General features: G+C 49.4%; 1 protein-coding gene and 2 long non-coding RNA genes across 4 annotated transcripts in view; 2 read left to right on the top strand and 1 right to left on the bottom strand.

Annotated features, from left to right (window-relative positions):
- LOC106998584 (uncharacterized) overlaps window positions 1-10,630 on the bottom strand; it is a 58,316-nt gene extending 47,686 nt beyond the window's left edge. Inside the window, exons 1-2 of the long non-coding RNA XR_001445085.3 lie at window positions 10,303-10,630; window positions 9,757-9,868 (exon numbers count right to left, since the gene is read on the bottom strand). This is a non-coding gene — a long non-coding RNA (uncharacterized LOC106998584). The remainder of the gene's footprint in view (window positions 1-9,756; window positions 9,869-10,302) is intronic.
- HAND2 (heart and neural crest derivatives expressed 2) lies at window positions 10,626-14,355 on the top strand. Of its 2 annotated transcripts, NM_001193765.2 has the most exon segments (3): window positions 11,545-11,748; window positions 11,842-12,099; window positions 13,459-14,346. In NM_001193765.2, coding segments are annotated over 3 exon segments (561 nt in total). In that variant the 3' UTR covers window positions 13,558-14,346.
- Window positions 14,356-21,468: 7,113 nt separating this feature from the next.
- Window positions 21,469-26,594, top strand: part of LOC696638 (scrapie-responsive protein 1) — a 136,409-nt gene continuing 131,283 nt past the window's right edge. The window contains exon 1 of the long non-coding RNA XR_013417588.1: window positions 21,469-21,864. This is a non-coding gene — a long non-coding RNA (scrapie-responsive protein 1). The remainder of the gene's footprint in view (window positions 21,865-26,594) is intronic.

Raw genomic sequence — 26,594 nt, 5'->3', positions numbered from 1 at the left:
ATAACATTGGTTTACCTAAATAAAAATGTAGAAACTAATAATTGTTCTCTATATGTTCATATTTTAATACTATTCTATTTTAGTGAGTTTGCAAAGAGGCTAATGAATAATAATGTAGAAAAATATGTATCAGTCAGTACAAAGTTGCTGTGGTTTATGGGCACTGCAAAATGCTGTGTTGAAAGCAATTCTGTTAAAAAGTAATTGAAAACTGCTCCAATTTTAAAAGAAATAAATGTAGCCATATCCTTATAGGATAATGTCAGATAAAAAGTAATCATGTTCTCTCTACAATTGGGTTTGCTGGCATTTATATGGGAGTAATAATGCTTTAAGATTATTTTCATAGTTGTTCATTTAACGTGGGATTAACATCAAAATCTTTGTAATTATCTCAGATCACCCATTTAAAAGTGGTGTGGCAAAACACGTTAATGGTTAAGACACCCTAGCAGTTTTAATACTAAACAGATTAACACACGTGAAAGTAATATTATAATTTTTTGCACTGAATAATGTGCCAGACCAATTTTTTCAGTGAAAATAGAATTCTTATGAAATGGTACCCTTTCGTTCAAATAGGGAGCTACTGCTTCCTATTTCTTGAAATACTAAAGCAGTCGGTTAGCTAGAAAACTGTATAAGAGCTATATACGTGAGCATGCATGGCTATATGGACTCAAAATATTATTCCATGGCTTTGCCATGGCACAATTTTATGGAAGCGATCATTTCTGAGGTTTGCTTTACATAAGATTTAGAACCAAAAAACTGCAATAGGAGGGTGATACAGAATAGTGAAAATATAATCCAGGTGGGATTATAAACCAAAAATTTTTAAAGCTTGAAGGAGATTGCTTATTGGCCACAACGGCTATGAATTTATTTTATGACCACCAGCAAACAAATGTAGTTCCATACCTTACACATTCTTAAATAATAAGGAAGCACATTTTAATATGTACTCCAGAGTCTCATAAAAATATTTCTCTGCCTCAGCGTCCCATCTCTAGAAGCTGACATGAGAAGAAAATGGGTATTCATTTGGAAAGTAATACAAACTTGTAACATAATTACCCAAGTCCTGCCTATCTTTCTTGAATTCTTGTGTAAAGCATACTTCACATCCAAGACCTTATTATTTGATAATCCTTGTTACATATTACACGGGTCGGGGAGGGGCCTGAAACCTTACAAACTAAATCGAATGTAGCACATGCAGGTGCCTTTCCCGAGAGCGGGAGATGATGTGTTAGAAGACAGTATCTGTATCACTTCAGCTGTGTCTGAAAAAGGGGATGGGGTGTCGGGGATTTAAATCATATTGTTTCAACTTATGCAGACAGAATCCATAAAAAGAGATTCATTGTCATATTTTCTTTTTGAAATGTAGTATTTGGGTTTTTTTTTCTTTTTTACTTTAAAAGTGCTCCTTGGTATAGAGCAGAGTAAATATTACAGTTTTGTTCAACAGCAGCCAAGATTTAATTGTCTGTGAAATATAAGGCTTACGACCTGATTTGAGTTCACTACTGTTCTGCTGATACAAACTAGGCTGGCCTACGAAGTGACCGAACGCATCCAGCAGCTAATTTACACAGAAGAGCCATCTCCAAAGAATTAAAAGTGGGCCGGGGACAGCCATACGCCTGCAGGAGCCCATCCAAAGGGTTAGGAGCTTTATTCTTTCTGCAGCAGATTTGAAGTGACTTTGTACAAAAAGTCAAACAAGAATAAACAGCTGTGGAAAACGTAACAAATCATGCTAGCAGTTGAACAGCAAGGGAGAAGAGAAATCCACCAAACCACTAACATACACTGAAGAAAAGCGAAACGGAGGTAGAAGAGAGAGAGAAGGTGGGCAGAAAAGGAAGCTGGTGAGGACACGACACTGGTTTCCACACGCAAATCACGCGCTTTATTATTGCGTATAGCTCAGTGACTGTCAGGAACTGAAAAATGTGTCCTTCAACACAGCTCTGCGTGCCCGCGGCCCTGGGGTGCAAGCGAGGCTCCTCCAACCTCTGCCGCTTCCCCCCGCGCGCGTCCCCCTCTCCTCCCTGCAGTGACTCCGCGGGTCGCTTCCTCCACCAGCCCGGAGTGCAGAGGAGAAAGCGAGCGGTTGCAGATTTGCCCCAGTGGCACCGTAGCCACAAGCCAACCCGTAATTGCAAAGCAAACAAAGCTGAAATATTGGATTGGTCTCAATCGCGACAAGATCTACGCTTTTGCCGCCAATCTGTTTGTGCAGCTCTATTTAAAGGCACTTGATTGAGGAAATGTTGAAAATAGCGGTGAGGGTTACCCTAATGAGACCTCGGGAGGGAAGCGGCGGCCTTCGCCCGGCACCAGGGGCTGGGAGATGAGGGTGGGAGGCTCATGGTTAACCCCTTCCTGCTCTCCTCGGTCGAAAGGTCCTCCGAGATGGAGCTGGGGGTCCGCCCTGCCCGGAGCGGTGACCTCTCCCAGCCTGAACCGCGGAGAACCGGCCCCCTGGATGTCGGGAACCGAGGCGGGGGCTGGGGATCACAATGAGAATTTAACCAGGATGGAAGGGGCGCCCCAGTGGCCGTCGCAGTGGCTGGAAAGTTGGCGACCTAAATCGGGGGTGGCTGCTCTGGTAGCCCTCTGGTCCCTGACCCGCAACACTCCCGCACCACCGGCCGAGAGGGCTGAGGCCCTGGCGATCCCCGTGGAGCTGCGGCTGCGCTCAGCTCTAGGGCACCGAGGCGGGGGGTGCGAGTAGGGAGAGCAGCTGCCCTGGTGGGCGACGCAGGCTGGCAGGCATCACTGTCGTGCTGGGTCTTCAGGCAGCTAGAAGGGAACGGAAGAAACCAAAGAGGCAGGAGGAGAAAATACAGGAATACTGAGAGCAACCCGCTCTGGCTGGCGCTTTGATTTTCCAACTTACTCTAGCCTGCCCAGCCCCGGTACTTGTCATCATCCTCATTGTTCAGACGGGGAAACTAAGACTTAGAGACACCGAGGTCCTTGCCCGAGATCATTCAGCCAATCGTGGAGTGCCTAGAGTCGGCCCTGCCCCGCTCCGACTCGGAGCTCAGTATGTTAGGAGTGGGCACCAGAGAGGCCAGGCTGGGGCTGAGCCTCCCTCTGAACCAGCGCAAGTTGATGCAGACCCAGTGCAGGCCGGATCGAGCCAGAGGACAGCTTGGAGATGAAGATCTGTTCCCTAGTGGGCGACATCTAACTCCTCCACTAGTTCTAATCGTTTTCAAAATAAAGGAAACTAATCTGATTGCAATTGGGGTAGACGGTATTCACCCGATTTCTCTTAGTCATTCATTTTATATGGGCTGTCTAAACATCTCCTTTGTTCAATGCATTGATTAGGTTGTCAAGAAACCCACAATCACAGGAGGTGGCATATGCATGCCCAGAGATCTACCCAAAAGAATATAAGTGACAGCACCAGGAAGGAATTCAGAAGAGAAAACTTCATTTGGGGGAGGGAGTTGGGGGAGAGAGGAGAAGCAATATCTGGAAAGGCTCCCTGGAGGAGGCAGCATTTAGGTTGGACCTAGAAGAAACGAAGTGTGGATTCTCCAAGAGAGATGGGTTGTTTGCCAGCATCCTGGCAAGTCAAGGGGTGCCAGACCCACAGTTGGGGACAAAGTAGGAGTCACACTTTCATCCTCTGCTGCCATCTCCCAGCTGTCCTCCTAATTTGAAGACTGCATTAACCACATTTTGAGCCAAGGTCCTAATCCCTTTTAGGATTGAAAACCTATGGCTTGAGAGTGGACACCCAGCAGGTAGACTGTGACTGTCTAGAGCCCTGAATTTAGACCAAAGGGCAGGGTTGGGAAAATGGCACTAGGGGCGCTCTCACCAGAGCTCCTAACTACTAGAGCCAAGCATTCCCGCGCTTTTCCCAGAGGGATCTGATCTGAGATGTACCTTGGCAAATCTGCAGTTTGTCTTTCTGGAGTCACAGGCAGATGTAGACTGGGAAAGTGAAGATCCCCAGGGGGTGGGGAGGACTGGTTTCAGTTATATTCCCCATGAATGATCTGCGCCTTCTGTCAGCAAAACAAAAAAGCATCAGTCACACAAATTTAGTGAAGTCTCCAAACGTATTCTGAATGAAATTCTGCTTTTTTGTACACAACCAATTTCTTCGTTTGAAGTTGGATGCTTTGCAAGCAGAATGCAATTCCATTTCTCATTCCTCAAAGTTGTGGCCTGTGTTAACTTAAGTAGGCATTCACACAAGTATTAAAAAGAAAAACCATTCTCTTCTGGAAAATGGAACAAAGTAGCACCTCTCCAATCAGGGTGCAGATATATAATCTGTAACAACAAATTAGCCCCCTAGTGCTATGCATTTCCAGCTAGCATCCTGCCTTCCCTGTTTATAACTTTGCTGCCTGTAATTATTTTTATTTTAATTTTCTGTCACTTTAACAAAAACCAGAGCCTTTTCTTTTAATGTTTTGTACACAACATGTTCGTTTTGATAAGATGTTCTTTCCTATCCTCTTTTAGCTTGCCTTTCCTTGTTTAGAGTTCTGTATCAGGCGTTTCTAATATTTCCCTCTTTTTGTTAAGAACTTGTCCCTGTCTTGCTTTATTTGTTTGTGTGAAATTTAGTTTGAAAGGAGATCAGAGAGAGCAGGAGGGGTTTGTAATAAGAGAATGACCGAATGACCCAAAGGCTGATTATCTATCATTAACTGGAGACTTGGTGTACCCAAATTACCAAAGAGACCTCAGTCTGCCGGATCCTTACCCAGCTAGAAAGGCAAGCCTGGAATGCACACACTGAAACAGGCTCATGGCATTGCAACCAAGGACATAGTTCACACAACATTTACTTAAGGATTTTTCCTGCAAAACTCAACTCGAGTTCAGTAGATAAATTTTTTAGATTTTGATATGTTGTACTCAGGTAAAAATCTATGCCAAAAGATTACCTATAACATTTGTGTAACTAACTTTTTTGTGTCGTTTCGTTAGGAGCGAAATTGCAGTTAATTGTCTAAGCTCCAGAGAATATTGAGAAATCAAACCAAGCTGCTTTTGATCTGCTCACACTGCTAAACCCAAGCCTTGTAAAAATCGAGGTTTGCCATTAATATTGACAATAAAAGTGTTTCTTTTTGTTAACCTGAAACCTAGCCATCCTTGTGTAACTCCCCTATCTATAAGCAAAGGCCCTGGAAGAATGTAGGAAAGGTTTAGAGGAAACTGTCAGAGCTAAAGAAATCCATCTATGTGAATTTGCAAAGGAAGCTGTGGAACAGAACTTCCCAGGAATGCAACACTACAGTTAAAACTGGGAATGTTCCTGGGCCTCAAGTCAGAAGCAAATTTTTTAGTCAAATAAATGTTTTCTCTCCAAAGCCCCATTTTAAATTGCCAATTGCACTCATATTTTATTCTGAACCCCATAATGCATTGCAGACTAGGTGAAGTCCATTACTTACTATTTCCATAGAACACATATGCAAAATCACACTTCCTCATCTGAATGTTGAGTGATTTCCTCCCGGCTTGAAAGAAAATACCGCTAGTGTGGATGTAATTTGCTTGAAGTAATAATTCGAATGAGTATTTAACATAAATCCTATGGGATGTATGTTTTCACACCGGTTTTGCTCTAAACTCTACATTTTACTACAAACTAGCAAAGATTAACAAAGATCAGATTTACTGTACCTCTTAGGACTAGTATAATAACATTAATAATATCTCCCATGTATCTACATCATGCTGCTTCTTTGAGGCCTTCATGGGGTTATCTTATGGTCCCTTTAGTCTGAATGAGTATTTTAGATTTACAGACACACTTAGACACCTGGAAAAATATTTAGTTCTTCCTTATCAATGAAAACTCTCCAGTGCAGCAATATATCTACCAGTTAATACGGGGATCTAGTCATTGATTATTTAGAAAGAAAGGAAAATTCTACTGACTGTGGATATTAAGATTTTTCTTAAAAGACTTCAGCATGAATCAGTATCTCATTCTTCCATGCCAGTTGCAGATTCAGTAATAGGAAACAAGACAAGAAAAGAAAGAAAAAAAAACCTTGTAATCTCAAGTGCTGCTAAAAGGCAAATTACAAGGAAGAAATGGAGAGAAGAAGAGAGGGAGGAGGGTGGAGGAAGGAAAGAAAGGAAAGAGGGAGAAGAGAAAGAGGAGGAAGGAATGTGCAGGCACCAAGCAAGCCCTGATTTTCTCCACTTCACTGTTTTCTAATTAGAGCTGGACTGAAGAATTCATAAGCAATCAGCCCCTCCACAGTCATCATTCAGCTGAACTAGCCCCTCCCTGCTCCATCTCTCCATGTAGGGAAGAGAAAGGAAGAGGATCCACTCCCTAAATATACCACCCCTACCCCAAATCCAAAAACTTGCTTAAAAGAAGAAGAAAAAAAACCTCACAAGACACAAGGGCAGCTTTTCTTACTCTTCCTTTTTTGAAATAGACACTCAAATCCAACAGAATTTGGTTCTGCTTTGCAGATGTGTACTTTGAGCAGCACCACACTTCTGGAGCCACTTTCACTTGCTATGTCTGTAGACAACTATTTCTCAAAAGCCAAAAAGAAAAGACTACACAACAAGAACTACGCAAATAAGGACTACACAACCCCAGTTAGAGGGAGACCCTTGCCACCACTCAGACAATATGCATTGTTCTGGGTATCCTAAACATCCTGGGACTAAGTGGATAACATGTAAAATGACTCCACCCTACCCTGGTACAGAAGAGAATGCAGAGCCATCAGAGTGTCGCAAGAAGTACTGTCCTTGGAGCAGGTGGGCTGAGGTGACATCTTCAAGAATACATTGCTCCTTCTGTCACCTTCCAGGCTTAATGTTCTTTCAGAGGGTTCTTAGCATGTTCTGAGGCTCATATCATGTAAGAGCATTAAAGATTCTTAAGGGAACGGTCAGAGTCACTTCTACTATGTTGATTAGAACAACAAGGTAAAACGAGATTTGGAAGACGATGATGAGAACTGAGCCATAATTCCCATTAACATAAAATGCACATTTATGACCCTCTGGCCTGATTCTTTTTGGGTCTAGTTTATTTTGGGTTCTTCTGAGCAAAACAGAGGATACAAACTGCCCTTGCCTTTGAAATAATAAACACCCTGAGACAATGTGTATTTTCCCTAAAACCTAACTAAAGATTTTTTTAAATTAGTTTAAACCAGATTGATTTTTTAAAGTATAATAATATCTCACAAGACCAAAATGTTTGCATGAGCATGTTCAGCCTCTCTGGTGCTCTTTCAGTCTTTTTCCAGGGAAACCAGTACCAGTGACGGCAAAGAGACAAGAGACATGAGGAGCAAAATAAATGTTTGAACCTGATTCTGTCTATTTGGCTGAAGGCAGATGACATGTGCACCATCAGATACAACAAAGGCACAAAATCCCAAACACTCGCCCAAACCTGGGCTGCCTCTTTGTGAAGCAGTTTCTGGACCCGAGTAAGGCCGGTTTCGGCTCAGCCCTCAGCCTCTGAGGATAGGCAAAGAAGCACCCCTAGCTAGGATTCCTCCACAGGCAGCCAGAGGAGCCCCCAGCAAGCCAGTTCCCTGGGCCTTTGAATACTTAGAACATGTGCATCAACAGCCTCACTAGTGCAGCCCAGGAGTGGGGTTCCCCTGCTGACATCGCAGTCAGGGACTGTGCTTTTCTCCCTTTCTTCTCCCACTTTCCCTCTCATCAGCAACACCACCCTCTCCTTCATCGCCACCACTATCAGCACCTCCATCACTACCACCAGGATGCCCAGGACACCTAAACTGGGGGCAAACTTGAGATGGTATCCTTGCTTCATAGCTTCCCAAAGGAGCAGGCTAACCCAGTATCCTAGAAAACCTGGAAGACAACAGGCCAAAGGACACTGCAAGAGAAAAGCGGATGTGTTTGTGCATTTAGGGTAGAGCTCAACCATTCCGGTCCAGCCTGGCCTCCCTGAGTCAGTTACTACAGTTGGGGACACCACTAGGGTCCACCCAATTGTCCCCTCTTGTCCAGCCACCTTTCTAAGGCAGTGGCCTCTGGATTTGGGCTTCTGAGCTACATCAAGTCTTAGGCCCTTGGACCACAGCAGTTAACTGATAATGACAATGTCAGTGAGAACTGATGTTCAGATTACCATCTTTTATGATTTCTTTTTTCTGTACCATGTTGCCCATTTCCTTTACCACTTGCAATGCTATCTGGGGCCACAAGGCAATTCATTCATTTTTGCTTTTTTGTTTGTTTGTTTCAATTAAAAGTATAAGAAAAGCTAAATGTGGCAAGTTCTGAAGCTTTCAAAATTGAGGCCACTCACCGCTGGTCTCTGATGGACAGAGCACCTCAGTCCCCAACTCAGCCCTCCTCTGGACTCTTCTTCCTCCCTTCAATTCCCAAAACTCCCTTTGAGTCTGAAAGCAGCCAACCAACTAATTTCCCTGAATTTTTATATGTTCCCAGCCCTAGTGCAATCTTACTTTGTCTACCTGCTCCCAAGACCTAAATGTGTTTTTATAAACAGACTTTTTAAAAACGTATCAAATGTCAGAGAATTGAACTACCAGTATTTACACATTCAGGGTTTGCCTCCGGGTGAAAATGTAAACAGAACCCCCAACCACACTACCTGTATTCTTTCCTTGAAGAACCAGGTCTTAAAAAGGCTCTCCTTGTGCTCAAAACTGCAGACCCACGCAAGTTGGGGATATAGAGCGGTAGGTCACTATTTTGTTCCGAGCTCAACTGCAAGCCTCTGGCGCTTACCAACGAGCCTAATTTCAGTTAATCCCTATTCTGGGTTCAGTGCCTTAAGACGCTGGCCCGGGGACGTTCGAGGATGTTAACCCATTACCTAGAAAAGGAATAGACCCTGCACCGACTCTTATCCTGGGCTTTTAAGTCCCTGTCTCCTACCGCCCAGCCGCGGCAAACCTGAATATATACATTTCTCAACCCTGCTGCCCAAGACTCTAGGGCTAATGGAGGGCAGGGCCCCAGCACAGAGTCAACGGCAACACCGAAGTTGGGCGCCCTCCATTCGCACTGACCTCGCCTTTCAGCCCCAACCACTTTGTCGGCGGTGAGCAAGGAAAGGACTGTCTTTGTGGAGTCCTTCGGGTGGGCATCCTTTTGTGGTCTGCGGCTGGACTCTGCCCGCCTCCAAAGGGCGATGCCCAAGGTAGAGTATTTGGTCTCCCTTGGGCTACCCTGGCCTGCCCAGCGGCAAGCCCCAGGCCGCCCCGTCCCGCTGGCGCCTGCACACTCTGCCCTCGCCTTGCTCTAATTTACAGCCCGCAGGCTCCTGTTGACACCGTTTTCCACACCGAACTCCTTCGGGTGGAATCTGCATATACACATCCGCCTCCCCTCTCGGCTTGGGGCCAAGCCTGGGGTGATTTCAGATCCATTGACCACCCGCCCTCGCGGCACGCGAACCTTCTCAAGAAGCTCACGCCACGGGGGCACTGCGGCCCGGGTGCCCCGCGGCCGGGTGACTTACAAGTGGAGATCCATTTTCCGTCATAATGTGTTCAAGATCACCAAGGCCGGCAGTCTAAACATCCACGAGCCGTCCTCCCGGCCTGCCTCTTAAACTGGCGTTTAATGGTTCCCCTCCGATAACTAAACCTGCTTTCCACAGATGCCCGCTTTTATGAGGGACGCAGGAATGCAGAGATATATTTATATGTTTGTTCATAAAAACTGGAAAATAAGCTCTGAACACGCTGTAAAAAATATTCAGTTACTTACCAAGCAGGCTAGTTAAACCAGGGAAACACCGATATCAGCCACACTACAGATTCGGGGAATCGAGGTGCCCGCACTTTGAAATCGCCCAAGGTCTTCGTTGGGGCTGGTGTCCCTGAAGGATGTGGAAATAACAGCATTTACAATCGGCTTGACCGTTCGCCCGGAGGACTCAGCGGTCATCTCGAAAGTTTGCCGCAATAACGTGAGCCACCCCAAACAGCTCTAACCGGGGTAACTTGGTGGGTAGGTAACTCAATGGCCACTGAGACTGGCGTTTGGAGCCTGTAAACTGGTCAAAGAAACACCCTTCTCCAGCCGCTCCTTATCCTTGCTGGGGCAAAGAGCGCCGGCTCCCAGCCGCGCCTTTGTGGGGGACCCCACCGCCCGCCACGAGGCTCCCGGCGCCCCTGCATAAAATTGTAAGAGGCTGCCTGCGTCTATTTTCTTACCTCGACTACCTACAAAGCACTTCGAAAAGCAGTACCTGCGTTTTCTTTCTTTCTTTCTTTCTTTTCGACCAGAAAAGAGAGCAGAGTGATACTGTACCTGGTTAGAGATTCTTCAATATTTGAGACTTGGGGGGAAAAATATTTTAATAGTGAAGCATCTGTTAAACACTTGCATTATCCTCTGGCTGATAAAAAAAAAAAAAAAAAAAAAAGTTTTTTTAACCCTGCCCCCCCGCCCTAAGTTTTAATTATCTTATGGTTATGAGGAGGTAGCCAATCCTGGAAGAGGACCTCGGCAATTAGCAACGTGAACATCAAAAAGTTTTATTGCCGAGAGCTCCAGGCGCCGCCCCCGCAGCCCCGGGATTGGCGTGAGGAGCCTCTGACGACATATATTAACCCGAGCAGCCCTAAAGATGTAGCTGTACATGGAGATCTTGCTGGGAAAATCTGCTTGCTCCCCTCACGTCGTCCAGCCCAGGAGAACCACCGCCGTCACCCCGGAGCTTCCTGAGCCACTGCGCAGAGCCCTCCGAGAGCCCGAGCCGCGGCCTTCGAGCTCCAAGGCTCATTCAGGGCCCCAGATCCTTAACCCGAAAGGAGAGGATCTGAGAAAATGGATGCACTGAGACCTCTCTGAAAACCCTCCGAGAGAGCCCGAGAGGAGCGAGGACACGTTACTCGCAGCTAAAATCACATTTAAGGACCAAAACAACAACAACCAAAAATTTCATTAAAACAATAAGCGCCCAAGAACCCAGATCGGGCTGGTAGGGGGAGGGGAAAAGCGGGAAGGGGAGGGTCGCACGGAGGTAGTTTTGCAGTAAGCAGTCGACCCCGCCGCCTCCCGGCACAGCTGGACCGGCTCCTCCAGCCGAGGCTCAGACTCGCCCCTGGATTCCGGGTTAGCTTCGGTGCCAGGACCGCGGCCCGGGCTTGGATTCCCGAGACTCCACGCAGCAGCCTCGCCTTTGTATGAGCACGAGAGGATTCTGCCTCCGCGCAGCAGCCCGGGAAGCAGGAGCCGAAGCACGGGCCGTGGAGCAAGGCGGGAACCGGCGGCGGCGGCGGCCAGGGGCGCACGGTGCCAGGACCAGCTCGCCGCGCCCCATGGGGAGCCGGCGGCCGCAGCGCTGCTGAAGCGGGCCCGGCTGGCCAGGCGGGGGGACGGGGCCCGGGCTGCAGCAGCCCCCTCTGCGGCTGCCGGGCGGGCCCGGGCTCCCGGGGGCTGGGGGGTGGGGGGTGGGGGAGGACGCCGAGCGCCGAGGCAGGGGCCCGGGCCGAGGGCGCGGCGGGGCTGCGCGCACGCTGGGGCGCGTGGAGGGGCGCGGAGGGCGAAATGAGTCTGGTAGGCGGTTTCCCCCACCACCCGGTGGTGCACCATGAGGGCTACCCGTTTGCCGCCGCCGCCGCCGCAGCTGCCGCCGCCGCCGCCAGCCGCTGCAGCCATGAGGAGAACCCCTACTTCCATGGCTGGCTCATCGGCCACCCCGAGATGTCGCCCCCCGACTACAGCATGGCCCTGTCCTACAGCCCCGAGTATGCCAGCGGCGCCGCCGGCCTGGACCACTCCCATTACGGGGGGGTGCCGCCGGGCGCCGGGCCCCCGGGCCTGGGGGGGCCGCGACCGGTGAAGCGCCGCGGCACCGCCAACCGCAAGGAGCGGCGCAGGACTCAGAGCATCAACAGCGCTTTCGCCGAACTGCGCGAGTGCATCCCCAACGTACCCGCCGACACCAAACTCTCCAAAATCAAGACCCTGCGCCTGGCCACCAGCTACATCGCCTACCTCATGGACCTGCTGGCCAAGGACGACCAGAATGGCGAGGCGGAGGCCTTCAAGGCAGAGATCAAGAAGACCGACGTGAAAGAGGAGAAGAGGAAGAAGGAGCTGGTCAGTACCAGGGGGCGGCAGGCGGTGGGGCTGAGGGGATCAGGGAACGGGTGCTCCCGGCCTCTTTCCAATTGGGCTGAGAAATGGCAACTCGTGTTCTTTGGCTGCGTCCCGCGCCAAGGTTGTTTGCACCAGGTAGTGTGAGGATGGCTTCCGGCATAAGCAGAGAGTTGAGGGGAGGGTGTCAGCAGGAAGAGGAAAAGGTTAGGGATGCTTTGCGCTGGTGATCTTACCTCCGGGTTATCACTGCTCCCCTAGCACTTAGGACGGACCTCGAAAACTCTGGGTCTTGATCTATCGCGATCGCACTGGTCTGGACGGACGCCTCATCCCGTATCTGTTAGACCCTTCTTTCGGCCTCCAATCGGATCTTGCTTTCAGATGTTTCCAGAATAAGTCTCCAAGAAGCCCTTGATTCCCATTATTTCACTATTGATAGCACTCCCTACCCCACTCCCAGAAGGAGGCTGCCACTGAGACTGAGTCCTGAGTTTTGTGGTTGTTCTCATACCATGCCCTGAAGACGTAATGGTAAACATAAAATAAGTACTTTTGACTTCAAAATACAGTTCCAATTTTTCCATGGCTATGACGTTAAAATGTAATTTCCCAGATAAATATATTCCATTGGCATTTCTAATTTTATTTGAATGAGCCGGTACATTTTAAGGGGGAAAAGGTATTACTGTGGTCATTGTTTCAAAAATAACACGAAAGTAAATTGAGCCGCTTAAAGTTTTCTAAGATTCCTACCAAGTGCCCACAGGGCGGTGGTGCAGGATAGAGCTATGTCCACGAAGGGCCCGGAAAATAAAATTTGTCAAATTTTTCTTCTTTGGTCCCTGCAGCCCTTTGGTGGCTGCATAATCGAGTGACCTCCCGAATAACCAGAGATTTCAGAGGCCTTGAAGGAGAGGCACTGCTGAGCCGGAGGCCGAGAGCCTCTGGCCGAGAGGCCCAGGCCGAAACAGGCTCCTTCGCCTTGTTTTTCCTAGAGGTGGATCTGGGATTGCTAATGAAAACAGAGAAATCAGACTTAGCGCCGACTCCAGTGCCTGCCCCTACATCTGGAGTAAGAGAAAAGGCCCCCAGCTCCTCCATAAACGACTCGAAAACCGGCGGTTGTTTATAAACTTGTGGATCCGGTAGTTGAGCTCTGCAGCTCGGAGGCCTCCGCGCCGGCTAGGGTAGCGCTAACCTTTGTAGCTTCTCTGCAGGGGCTGGGACTCCCCCATCGTATCCTTTCCTCTCTGGTTCACTGTCTCCTCCGGCCCAGGAAGTGCCGGGTCGGTGTGGAACCAGGTATCCTCTCTGAATTTCTCTTTCCACTTTTCTTGCCCTCGCCTTCCCTCTGTCCAGAACGAAATCTTGAAAAGCACAGTGAGCAGCAACGACAAGAAAACCAAAGGCCGGACGGGCTGGCCGCAGCACGTCTGGGCCCTGGAGCTCAAGCAGTGAGGAGGAGGAGGCGAAGGAGGAGGAGGAAGAGAGCGCGAGTGAGCCGGGGCCAAGGCGCCAGATGCAGACCCAGGACTCCGGAAAAGCCGTCCGCGCTCGGCTCTGAGGACTCCTTGCATTTGGAATCATCCGGTTTATTTATGTGCAATTTCCTTCCCCTCTCTTTGACCCCCTTTGAGGCATCCGCTCCCCGTCTCCCCCTCCAAAAAAAAAAAAAAATGGATATTTGAAGAAAAGCATTCCATATTTTAATATGAAGAGGACACTCCCGTGTGGTAAGGGATCCCGTCGTCTCGTAGATTCTGTGTGCGTGAATGTTCCCTCTTGGCTGTGTAGACACCAGCGTTGCCCCCCGCCAACCTATCCAACCCCTTCCAGATAAAGACAGTGGGCACTAGTGCGTTTGTGAAGTGTATCTTTAATACTTGGCCTTTGGATATAAATATTCCTGGGGATTATAAAGTTTTATTTCAAAGCGGAAAACAGGGCCGCTAACATTTCCGTTGGGGTCGGTATCTAGTGCTGTCCGTTCATCTGTGGTCGTTCCCTCTTTGAAGATGTTTCCAACAGCCACTTGTTTTGTGCACTTCCGTCCTCTAAAACTAAATGGAATTTAATTAATATTGAAGGTGTAAACGTTGTAAGTATTCAATAAACCACTGTGTTGTTTTTTTTTTTTTTTTTTACAGAAACCCTAATCTTTTAATGGTTGATACCTCAAAAGAGTTTTGAAAACAAAGCTGTTATACTTGTTTTCATAATATTTAAAATATTCAGAAGTAAACTAAATTATCATGATTGCCTCTAACTTTATTTTAAAGACTCAGTGGTTCCAACCAGTCAACCTGACCTGCGGTCTACGCAGGAGGAGGAGGTGCTCTTGAAGAGAAGTGTCCTTGTTACAAACCCTACAAAGGGTCTGGGCTCTGTCGGTGTGGTGTCTCTTTCCCTCTTCCACCAGCTGGAGAACGCTGAGTATTCTCTAGAAGGAAGATCTGGGCTGGAGAACCCAGCCCGGCAGTTCGCTCAGAAGCTGTAAAGGTGCTCTTGCGTTCCTGAAATCAATCAGAAGCCGTTTCTTGAGGCCGTCAGTTTTTGTTTGGAGAGTGTGTTTCTGGTGGAGGAGTTGTGAGAACCCCGGCATTATTGCTGCAACGGGAACTAGTCTGGGTGTTTAATTCAAACTATGGGGCTTTCATCCAAGAAAAAAAAAAAAAAGGAAAAAAGAGAGGAGAGGATTTTGCTTGTATTCTATACGGGGGATTCTCATCTGAGCAGGCGGGAAAGGGGAGTGGAAGGAGTTTCGAAAAAGTCCATGATTAGGTAACAAGGAATTTTACGTCAAGTAAGAAATCGCGAACAAGACCACGGATTTAAAGGAGGGCGAGGGGTGGGTTAGATTTACAAGGAGTTACAGGGAACTCAATATTAACTGTGCGGTGTCTGAAGTCTTCCCGGCCGCAGCCCAGCGGAACAAGCGACACCCTCCCGGGACTACTGGCAGCCGGGGACCCGGGATCTCTCCCTGTTGGGTCTTTGGGCTCCCTGAGTCCCAGCTCGTCCCAGAAGAAAGTCCCAGCGGCCTCCTTTGCCTGCAGCCTTGGCGGAAGCTTGAATCTCAGCTCTAGAAACCGGAGAAACTAAAGTGCCTGTGCCGGCTGAGGGGAGGGGGGAGGAGGCTGGGAGGGATTTTGGAAGGGGGTGGGCGGAGGAGAGAGAAAGGTGAACCGTATTAAAAAGTGGTTTGTTTCATGAAACACCGCGTATATAAATCTGGTGTTGGAGAGGCTTGCCAGAGGGTTTCCATCCTGGAACCCATCCTCAAGGTGATGTTCGCACCTTGGCCTCGGGCACAGACCCTCCCGCGATATCCCAAGGGTTCCCGCGCCTAGCTGGTGTCCACTATGACCCCTCTGCCTGCAGCAGGCCGAATCAGACCCGCCGTGGGCGATTTCAGAAGTGCCCAGGGAGAGACAAGCTAGAGGCTCTGCGGACTTCTGCGGGCGGCTGACAACGCGAGGGCGAGGGGTTAGAACAACTCGGCCAAAGCGATCTGAACTTTCTCCTCTTGGGTCAGCCGGCGCTGGGTCGACCTGGTGGGCGCGGGGCTGTGTTTACAGACACTTGCCTTTGTTTATAACACGGAGAGGAGGTGTGGGGGAGGCGCGCCCTGATTTTCTGTTGCTCTCCCAATCCTCCTGCGTTTGATCGAGTGGTTCCCTCCCTCTCGTGGTTTCAGTTGTCTTCTGCGTCTTTATTTTAATCCGCTCAGGAGAAAGCCATCAGGTCCTAGACTTGGAAGAAAGGAGCCTACCAAAGTGTTGGAGTAAACAGTGGTGGAGGAGGTGAGGTTTTAAAAACAGGGGCCGGAGAGTTGTCTTCACCAGGCACGTACCCTTCTGTGCGCCTTGCGTAGCTGGTCTCCGCCATCTGGGCCTTAAGACACTTCTGCAGGTTTAACACTTTCTCTGGCTTCTTAAACAACAGCAGAGGGAAACCAAAAGAGCCTGGCTCACCATTGCTACGGAGAAACTTGCTAATACACATGCTTTTTAAACCTGCGCTCCTCTTTGGCCCCGGCCAAGCGCAGCCTGCCTCCTCTTCCTCAGGGCCAGCAGCACCAGGCCTGGTCACCCCACCCGCCCTGCCATTTCAACTCGCCAGAAACCCTAACCAGCCAGATACCCAGCAGACCTGACACCTCAGACGGCAGAATGCCCAGCTGCCTGAACCTGCAGGCGGCTGAACCCCCTAACCAGACGCACACCCCAACTGACCAGATGCTTCAACCGGCAGGACGCCCCAGATTATCTGTCACCCCAGACTGTCTCAGCCACCTAACATCCCCGCCCCACGTTGTCAAGTCCCAGGAAGTGAAAGGAGTACTGGGCAGGCGTTTCTTCTGAGCTTTCATGCTTTTCTCTTCCAACACTTATTTCTCTTTTAACTTCTTCTTTGTTTAAAACAATTTCCAAGCCTCTACTTGCGGGACCGGCTAAAAGGCCTCTGTTTTAATTGCTCGGATAATGTGGTTGCTGCCATTTTGTTAAGAGCAATCACTCCTGCAGGGAAATCACAAGCGTTCTAGACAGGCCGGAGCCGACAAAAATGTAGGATTTGACGTTAAAAGCTAAATGGGAAGCTGCGGCGGCGGAAGGTAAATTGATGGTAGATCTGGCTGTCAGGACTCTGCCCCAGACCGCTGTGCAGGCCAAGCGCCTGATAACCCTGAAGCACCGGAGGGGCAAAGGCTTGGCCAGTTGTAGACTCTGTGTGTGTGTGTGTGTGTGTGTGTGTGTGTGTGTGTGTGTGTAGACCCATTCTCAGCTTGGGAAGCAGTTTGAAAAACTGCAGAGTGGGGGCCCTGCTCCCAATTGCCTGGGCACCGACAGCAACTTAAAGCGCTTTTCCAGGCCGAGATAGCAAGCTCCAGCTTTCGGGATGGGTTAGCCAGTAGGCCCAGGCATTTAGGAAAGGTGGACCTCTGGGTCTGGGCTGCCTCGTTAGGTATAGGAGCACCAAGTTGTTTGGTTGTGATGAGATGAATATAGCAGCCGTGCTAGAGAGCGCAGCCTGAGGGCCTCTTAGAAAGCACTTACGTGTGTGTGTCAGGAGTGGAGGGTGCCTCAATTCCTTCGACCAGACTCTGCTAGCCGCTGCCCCAGCTTGGCGTGAATTGCAGAGCTAGTCTCCCACTCGGATTGGTGAAGTAGCAGGAGAACAAGAGAGGTGGGCGCACCTGGAATTCGCAGGAAGGGGTGAAGAAGGTGAGGATGAGCTCAAATGCAAAGCGGCAGGGAGTATGAGACTCGGGAGTTCCTTCCCAGACTATAGATTTGCAGAGAGAACCCGGGCCAGTTGCAAGGGCCTGAGGTGTGTGCGAGGGACCTAAGCAGGGCAAAGCGTGCCAGGAAAACTGGGACTGAATATACACTGCGGGCCTACAAAGCGCAAGAAACCGCTCAGTTAGCCCTGAAGCTTTAATCAAATGTTGCGCGGATTGTTTTCCACAGCCGCCTTCAGTTCTCCCTGCCTGTGAATCCCACCCAGGCTCCTAGATTTGGAAAAGGAGCTGGCTAGTGGGTGCCAAGCAGAGATGGTCTTGAGGGAGGCTTGTGGCATGGGCCCCTTAGAGGGCCGAATGTGGACCCTTGTGACCTGAGGGTACCCATTCCCTCCATTGGACCCAGCTCACAAGAGTCCAGATCTCCACGTAAGGAGGGGGCGCTAAGGAGTCTCCCGGACGCACAGGATTCCTGGCCTCTCAGAGCCTGCGGATCTCTTGGAGAGAAAAACCCAGGAGTCACCCTCAGACTGGGGCCCAGGACCCCGGTTGGAGGCTCCAACAGCCCCCTCCCTGAGGAAGCTCCGCGGTGCAATGAATTGCTATTGGGATTAAGTCTACCGGGAATGGGGGTTGGGGAAGACCGACTACGTGTTTTTTAAATGTTTAGAAAGAGGGGGGAGGGGAGAACTCCGGGAGAGGAAACCAATCCCACGTTTCCGGGGGCAGGACAGTTCTGAGCGCGCCGCCTTACCACCCAGCCGCTGCGCAACGCGTGCTTCCCGCACAGCAACTGTCTGCTCAGCTCCAGTCACCCTGGAACCGCTAAGCGGCTTCAGTCGGAGGGCTAATGGAGGTTAAAGAGCACCAGGTATCTGACTTACGTGCACCGAACTTACAGATCTCTCGCCCCGTTCTCGCTGCTCTACCCTGTCGAAGCCAGTTCCCATCGTGAAGTGCACCCTCACCTCTTCCCCCAAGCGACCCCCCTGCATACACATTCCCTTCAAATTCTCCCGGTATTTGGGCCGCTTTGATGATCAGATGGTAGAACCCTGATTACAAATTTATTCCCGGCCGCTCTGTCGGTCTTTATCTCCGCTATTAGGGACATCTGGGAGTGATTAGTGCCGCGCCCGCGCCCGGCCGCGCTCGCCTATCTGGCCGCGGCGGGGCCGGAGCCTCGCTGACGTCAGGGCAGACGGCTCGGAGCCATCCCAGCCGAGCTGGGTGTAATCGGCGGCCGCGCGGCCAAGTCCTCCCCGGGCCAGGCCGGCAGCTGGAACGCGCCGCCCGCCTGCGTATAGGGACTTTATAAATATGTATTTTTAGCCCAGAAGACTTTGTGTTTTCCTTGTTTGGGGTAAGGAGGGGCCAGTTAACGTCTCTGCTGCCCCCTCCCCACTCTAAATTTTCCAACTCGCTACGGCTGGAGCACTCCCGCCTGGAAAGCCTTCCACAGGCGGTCGCTTCTTTGCTATGTCCCTACGCAGGCGAAGCTTCCCTGCGGCAACGACTGCGGCCCGAGCGGTGCCAGTGCAAGTCCTGGATGGGATTGGGGTGGCTCTTAGGGGTAAGGCTCTTATGCCACCTCTTAGGGCTGCCCTCCTCTCACTGGCAACTGCTCCGCCCTACAGCCCTCGGGCCAGAATTGTGGGAGTTTCTGTCTAGAGGGATGGCCTGGCAGAAGCTGATTACAGAATGCGATGTCTTTTAGCTGCTGCCTTTGCACCTGTTATTAAAGGCTAAAATACCTAGCGAGCCGAGGCGCTGGACCCTCTTTCGCCCCGCCCTTCCCCCAACCCCCCAGGGAGTTGTCCTTGGCGCAAACACACCTCGCAAGGGCGAGGAAGGCTGGCGGCAGCTTTGGCCCCTACTACGTCCCAGTGTTCAGAGTAGAGGCTGCATATATTTGCATAATTCCTGGACGGGCTGACTGACGCCCCTGACCCTAGCGTTCTGCGTGCTGGGCTGGTCTCTCCTGAAGTAAGGGGTGCTGGGATTAATCCAACACCTCAACTCTCCACTCCCCGGACAACTTGATACAATGACAAATTCAGCCCGGTTTTCACCCTACCTTCACCAGAAATTCTGATTCAGCGGGTCAGGGGCTCGACTCGAAGCCTGCAATTTTCAAAATCTCCCCCAGAGGATGCCTAACCACTGTGCCAAAGGAAGGCACACCCACCCAGCCTGTCTCCCACCCTGGACACTTTCTCCATGACCCGTGTGAAGTCCAGGATGGTAAGAATGGCGGATGGGTGAAGACAGGCCTGCGTTATTTAAAGTCTTTACAGGGAGAGAATTAGCCATATTATTGGATCAACCCTACACCTCTGACTCATTGGGCAGCACAAGGATTCAAAGCAAACCCAGAAGATGCTGTTTATTCCTGCCCGGGATACAAAGGGCAAGCGGAGTGTTCAGTCAGAAGCTAGGGTGAATGTAACTAGAGGAAAAGGAAAACAGCTGGTGATGTGAGTGGATCGACAAGAAGATCTATTTGGGGTACACAAATAGTATCACAAATAATCAGGGAATCCAACTGAGGAAAATTCCCAAAAGTCCATGTCACCTCAGTTCTTTGAGGAAACCCTATACACCAACTCCAAAGTGTCTTCATGTAATCTAGAATCAGAAAGAAACATTTCCTCTCAAGTCAGGGAAATGTCCCGTTGAGAGCCTGGTCCCCTCTCCTACCCACCCCTGTCTGGAGCCAAGAGGGAAGGAAACAGCTCTATAGTTTGGGGGCTAAGGATAGGGAATGAGACTTTTAGACAATTATGTCCTGAGTGACTGAAGGATTTTGGCCTATTTGTGCTTCTAGGAGGAGGAGAAATGGGCAATATCTGCACAAAATACAGTTCTCTAGAGTGCTGGAAAGTGGGTTCTCTATGATCTGTCTGAATGGTGGAGCTGACTGAGACACATTAGTTTTCTAAATCACTCAGGTCGCTCAAAAGCAAACAAACAACAGCAAAAAATAAGCAAACAAAAAACTCCACATCACTTGTGCCTATAATACTTTCTTGCTCAGAGTATAAACAAACTTTTACTTGAATTAAGTGGCATAAATCCACATGGGACACAGGCCCAGAGAGTCCCAGTTTGGATTTTCAAGCGAAGAAGACAGACTTGCAGGTAGCTAAACTGTTGGTGCAAAAGATCAGAGGGTACTCACCAGGCCACTTCTGCGACTAACACCCTAGTTGTTTTCTCAAATAGTATTTTCAATGCATGACCAATCATGAGCAACCAGATCTAACCAACCTGATGCTTCTTCATGGCTAGATGGAGTGTTTGAAAATATCATTCCTTAAGGTATCACCAAATCATTTTTCAGTTCATTGGTGACCCGGAACTAAAGAGTAAGGGAGACTCTTGTGTAAAGGCAGGTTGTTTGGAACTTGTTTTTTGCCCCACCCGCCGAGATCCTTTACAACAAACAGTGTACTGACTCAGGGTCAGTGAGAATGTTCAACCTTCATTGCCTAGAGAAGAGGCCAAAAAAGATATGATCCTAAGATGGCAGTAAATCCATCCTTTGTAAAAAGATGGAAGCCAATGGCCACTGACGCCAGTGCAGGGTTGTCTTCAGTTTAAAGTGGGTTGTTAATGTCGTTGCCTGGAGCTGACATTTTTGTCTTTAGGATAAGGCAGAAAAGCAGGAAAAGAAGACTGTTACTTTTGAAGAAAACCTGAAAACGCAACCTCAGTTGGTAACTAGTACTTGGCTAAGAAGGAAAGCCGGTGCGGTTTTAATGCAAGAAAGTAACGGCCAGGCCTCTTGACCATCGCCTTCACTTTGCAAATCTGGTTTTCATATTCTTGCTCAGTAATCACCCAAAGCCATAACTGTCTCTGAAATTATTCATTAAAGTCATTTTCAGGGATTCTCACAGGATGACTCTTTTACGTTTATGATCTTGTGAGAACAATGACATCAGCCTCTGTTTTCCGCTTTTAATTAATGTGCCGCGAAGAGGCGAGGGGCCGTGGCTGTGTGCGTGGGGAGGGGGCGGGCCGGGATGGAATCCGCCGGCCCTGGTGCTCCCGGCGCGGTCAGCTGAGCTCAGGCGCGCAGACATCCTTTGATTAAGGAGGGTATTTCGGGGAGTGCAGGCTGTGCAGAAGATCACGGCTGTGCCCTGTGGTGCTGTCAGCAGTGACAGATCCCAGATGGGGCCGCTACTGTATGGCAGATTGAGTTTCTCCGCAGAAAACTCACCCTCCCTCCTAAACGTCTTCAAAAACCTTCTCCAGATACTCCAGGTCTCTTCGTGTGAAACTGAAAAAGTCCAACCCCAAAGTTGGTTTTGAGTGCCTGTGTGTATGTTACTTTTTTTTTTTTCTTCTTCCTTCCTCTATTTTTTCTCTGCACTTCTTCCTCCTCTGAGCATCTTCGACCCGCAGGGCTACCTGGCTGCTAGTAGAGTAGAAGTGGCGGGCCTGGGGGTTCCTGTTCGCCTAGCTCACAGCGCCACGCAGACGACACAGCACCGAAGGGCCCCGAAGGCAACCCGGTGGGTAGGGGCGCGGCGGACGGGAAGTGGGGGGGCAACTGTAGCGTATCTCGGGAAGCCGGGGTGGGCTGCACGGGCCAAACATTCCAGTGCAGAGAAGGGGAGATGCTGGCGGGAAGCGGGGAGCAGGGGGCCGGGGCAGGGGGCGGCGCGGACACAAAGGCGGAAGCAGAGAATACCTTGGCCAGGCTCCTGAACCTGCTCCTGCCAGCCATCCGTCTTTGCTCGGCGGAGCGTCGATTCACCAGCCTGGGCATTTTCGAACGGCAAAGTGGAGACCAAAAAGAGGGCTCAGGGGCTAACTACTAGGATTGGGAAACGGTGAAGACGGGTCCCAGATGCAGCAGGGGCTCGGCAGGGTCTGGAATGGGGAGAAGGGGGACTGCGGAAGTCCATACTGCGGCCCAAGGCCGAAGGCTGGACAGGCCTCTCCAAGGTGAGAGGGGGAGCTTGAAAAGTAGGTTTCTGCGTAAGAATTCACCCACTTAGGGATTGCTAGTCTGGGTTCCGAGTTTCACATTCCAACAGTGTGTTGGAAACTCTGTTGCAGAAACATTTGAACTTATTTTAAACCTTTATTTTAAAAAATAAGTAACTTTACATAAATGCTCCGGGTTCCCTGCCTACCTGTATACAACCGAGAATCCCCCCCATCCCCTTGTCCCCCACCCTAGGTATCCAAGACTGGCTCCCGGAGCAGCAGTGGCTGGGAGAGAGGCAGAAAGGCAGAGGAAGGTGTGCCGCACCCAGTTCGGAGCGGATTTCCAGGCCCCACCCATTCCTGCCCTCGCGGTCCCCTTTAACTGTAGAACTTGGAGTGTTCCCGCGGGCGAAAAAAATGAGAGAACAGAAGGGGAACCTAGAGAGAGCGAATACTGTTTTAACTTAAAGATAGGCAATTTCTTTTTTCTTCGGGCAGCCTCCTCCCACAGCCCTTCGGGGTGAGGGCAGCTTGCAGAGCCTCTGTTAGGCTTACAAAAGGACCTCTGGGGAGCAGAGAGAGGAGCTAAAAATACCTCAGACGCTAGGCCCGAGGTCCGGGAGGAGCTCATCACTCGCTCTCGCTCTGACCCTGCCCAGGAGGGCGCTTTCGCCTTTTGCATTCCGAGGGCCGGGGCCGGCGAGGCTAGGGGCCCACGCTAGTTTTGCCTTCACTTTGCGACCAGACCCGGCTCTTTTGAGGCTACGCCTGTTACTCTTAATAAAGAAGACCTCCAGTCCAATCTCCGGTAAAATCAGAAAATCAGATGTCACACTTTTGATGCTCTCCAATAAGCCCCCTCCACAGATTCAGTTTTTAAAAAGAAAAGAGGTGGGACAGTTAGGCCCTATTTTATACCAAAAACAATACGGTCACGCAAAGATTCTTCTTTGGGTAACGCGCTGTGTGGACATACGCAGTTACTTGCAGTCCTGGGACACCATCTGATTGTGAAAGAACCGGTGAACCCCTTATTTCAGCCCTCTCCAGAAAAAAAAAAAAAAAAGCAGTTACTTCCCCCTCGTGTCCCACCTTGGTTATCGGTAAAAAACGCAAAACTCCTTACATAAAGGCAAAACACACAATGAATTTCAAAACTCCCGCTCGCCCCCTCTGGAAGGCAGCTTTTCTTTTCTCTGCCCATGCTGGATGAAAGTGGTTTATTTTGATTTTTTTTCTTGTACCCACATGCCTTGTAAAAGGTTCCTGTGCACGGGCCTGGCCCCCCTCTGATGACCGCAGGGCCTTGCTTCCAGACTGCAGTCCCCGCCACTTGGTTTTTAAGTCCTCGCCTGGAGCCGAGGTGTAATTGTGACCCCGCCCGAGCCCCGAGCCTCCCGGGGGGATGGTTGGCCCGGCCTGCGTTGGGGCCGGGACCTCCCAAGTGGCGGCCTGGGCGCCGGGAGCCGCGTGGTCTTCTCCTTCCCTGCCTCCTCCCTCTCTCCCTCCCCTGCAAACTTTGCTCGTTTTCTCCTCATTTCCCCAGCTTGCTAAGCGTTACGGCGTACAGAATTTCTCTCCACTTTTTTCGTTTTCTCTTGCCTTTTCCTTTCTAGCACCTTATTACCGCTCTCTCGGTCGCCTTCACGTTGAGATCCCAGGCCCAGAGAAGCAAAGTGGGACTTTGTCGAAATATGGGGGGAAGAACTGGGAACCTCTGGCCCCCTCGGCGCCGCGGTGGAGTCGGAACCCGGCGCGCCTCTGCGTAACGTCAGCGCGCGGGGTAATTTACCTTCCCTGGGCGTCTGTCAATATGACTAATTTCCACAGGGGTCAAAAAGCCTTTCTCCGGCAGTCCATCTTGGAACGCTCTCTTACGCAGTAGACGAGGTTGGTTGTTTTGTTTCCAACCCTAGAAATAAATACTCTTGGGGCGTCCCTGCCATGGCAGCCCGAGAGAAGCAGAGGAATATACACGGTGTCAATTAAAGGCAGTTTTCCTTGAACTCTGAACTATGATTGGCCGTAAACGAGAGCGACCTGCTTGCCTTTTAATACACATTACCTAACTCGTCCTTGATACCAATGGTTTCTTTAGAAACAGAAAATCAAAAAAAGGAGGAAAATAATCATCGCTCCAGTTCTTCTCTGCCGCCTGCAGATGCCTATTGAAATATTTTATCTGCATTTCACGGTGTAACTTAAATGTAGAGTATGTGCGCGTGTCTTGCTAATCTGGCCTGGACAAAAAGTAAATATATTATCCGGGTAGTGTTTTACAATAAGTTTTAAACTGCTACCAAGCTGTAAGTGTGAATCAGTGCTGTGGAGCTAATTAAACATTCTCTTGGACTCGCCAGAAGCGGCTAATTGATACTGGTAGCAAAACCTGGACTCACTTTAAGAAGTGCTCGGAAGGAAGCCTGCGTAGCTAGTGGGTCAGGACGATTCTGTCTGCAAAGTCCTCTCTTGCATGGAGCAGGGTGTGGGAAGATGAAGAGCATTTTGGCTCCCGCGGGGCACGCAGATGGGCCCCTTGGGTCTTCGAGGAGGTAAACGTCTCCAATTTGGGGAACTGGTGTCCAGCGAGAAATGAAAGTCGCCAAATAACCCATTTTTCTCCCACCCAAGTTCAGGCACTGAGGACCCAGCTAATATATTTCTCTGAGTTAAATGTTTAACAAACTCTCTGAAAAAAATATGTCCCCACCCCACTTCTTGTGGCCTTTAGGCAAGTAAATGCCTGGATTTGGAGCAATTAGGAGCCTCAGTGGAACTCACGGGAAACCTAAGAACTAAGATAACCAAGGAGAAGCCTAGGAAGCCTCACAGAGAGGTGCCTGAAGTCGTGGTCCCTGGCTGCTGCCCCCACAGGTGGGTGACACACAGCCCCACCACCTCCCCCCACAGCCTGACCTCCATACCTGCTCTTTCATTCTGGCCACATGCAAACACACACACACACACATACACATACACACACACACACATCTCTTTCCCTCTCTCATCTGTTGGTGCATTTATGACCTAATGAAAGTATATCCTTTAGGGAAAAGACTGTCTATAAAACTTGAAATATGAAGAACCCATTTGGATATTCCCACTCCAGGCCAGGCCTGAACTTGAAGTTTTTTTTAGCACAAACACCTTGTCTCCTTCTGTTGCTTCTATAATCACCCTGTTATTTTTACTAAACGATGAGAATTGGTTCTAAATGACCTCTGCTCATTTCCTGTGGAAGGAGAAAAGTCTCCAACCTGAGAATATATCTTTATTTGCTGGAAGGTATTTTTGGCGGGAGAGGAGGGGAATAATTTTACTTTCTATCCCTTGTCATCTTGGAAAAATCCTGACACTGTACGTTCCAACTTCTGCAAACAACTGGGGAAACCAAGGATGCTTTCAACTCCCTTCCATTTCCTTCCTGCCCCACCATTTCCCCCAGTTGCCACCTTTTTGGGTATTACAAACATTGACCCATTCTTTCTCCTGGTCACTATGTGAAATGCCTATCAGTTTCCAACATAAATGAGTGCCCTTTGAAAATCCTACTGTTAACCACCTGCCTTTGTGGGAAAAGGCCATCTGATTTTGTGTTTTGGGGAGGGTCTGTTTATTGCCACAAATGGATAGAATAGATATTATTGCCTTGTGATTTTATATATAGCATATCTTTAAACAAGACAGTTAAGTCTCTTATTTTGCAATTTGACCTTCGCTGTAAGAGTGGCTTAAGTTGTTTATTAGCTGGGACTATAAAACAGGAAAAGCTGCAGGAGAAATAAACAAAAGAATGAGCTGAAGAGCTCTATACTTTGGTAGAGTTGATTTGTTTATTTGCATATTTCTTGAAAAGGAAAACAGTTCTAGCTTAAAATCTTTTTGTCATCCAGCAGCCATTTAATGACCTATGGGTAGAAGGGGTCGATTGTTCAATACCCTGCTTAGTTGATCCCTTTGTTTCTGCGTTTACATCATGAAAGGAGTTTACATCATTACTCCCCCCTTTTTTGTTTAAACTTAAAGTTTCATGAGTAGCAAGAACTTTTACACCTAGGTAAAGCCTTGGGAAGGGAGCAAAGTGCTCAGTCTGCTAAGGTGTAAGAGGATGTACATGAAGGGGAGTGCTCTGAGAGACAGTCATTTCTAGGGAAAAGTCTTGTCCTCTTAGTAACAACAAAAAAGTCTATTTTCAAACATCTATTAGACAATGTCAATTTTTCGTTTCAATTGTGTTCTAGCTTAGCCTTTCCACTTGGGACTGAGGGCTCAGCCAGTCCTCCAAGTCTCTGATCCTAGAACTTAACTG

This window comes from Macaca mulatta, chromosome 5 (genome assembly GCF_049350105.2).
Source record: "Macaca mulatta isolate MMU2019108-1 chromosome 5, T2T-MMU8v2.0, whole genome shotgun sequence".
Lineage (NCBI taxonomy): Eukaryota > Metazoa > Chordata > Mammalia > Primates > Cercopithecidae > Macaca > Macaca mulatta.
The sequence above is the reverse complement of the archived record's forward strand: the minus strand, read 5'-3'. Positions and strand labels throughout refer to the sequence as shown.

What these genes read in the sequence shown, in the direction of transcription:
- HAND2 (XM_001085842.5), top strand. Translation starts at nt 11,545, where the DNA reads ATGAGTCTGGTAGGCGGTTTCCCCCACCACCCGGTGGTGCACCATGAG. An exon ending in AGAAGAGGAAGAAGGAGCTG is followed by an intron (nt 12,100 to 13,458) that starts GTCAGTACCAGG and finishes CCCTCTGTCCAG; the next exon opens with AACGAAATCTTGAAAAGCAC.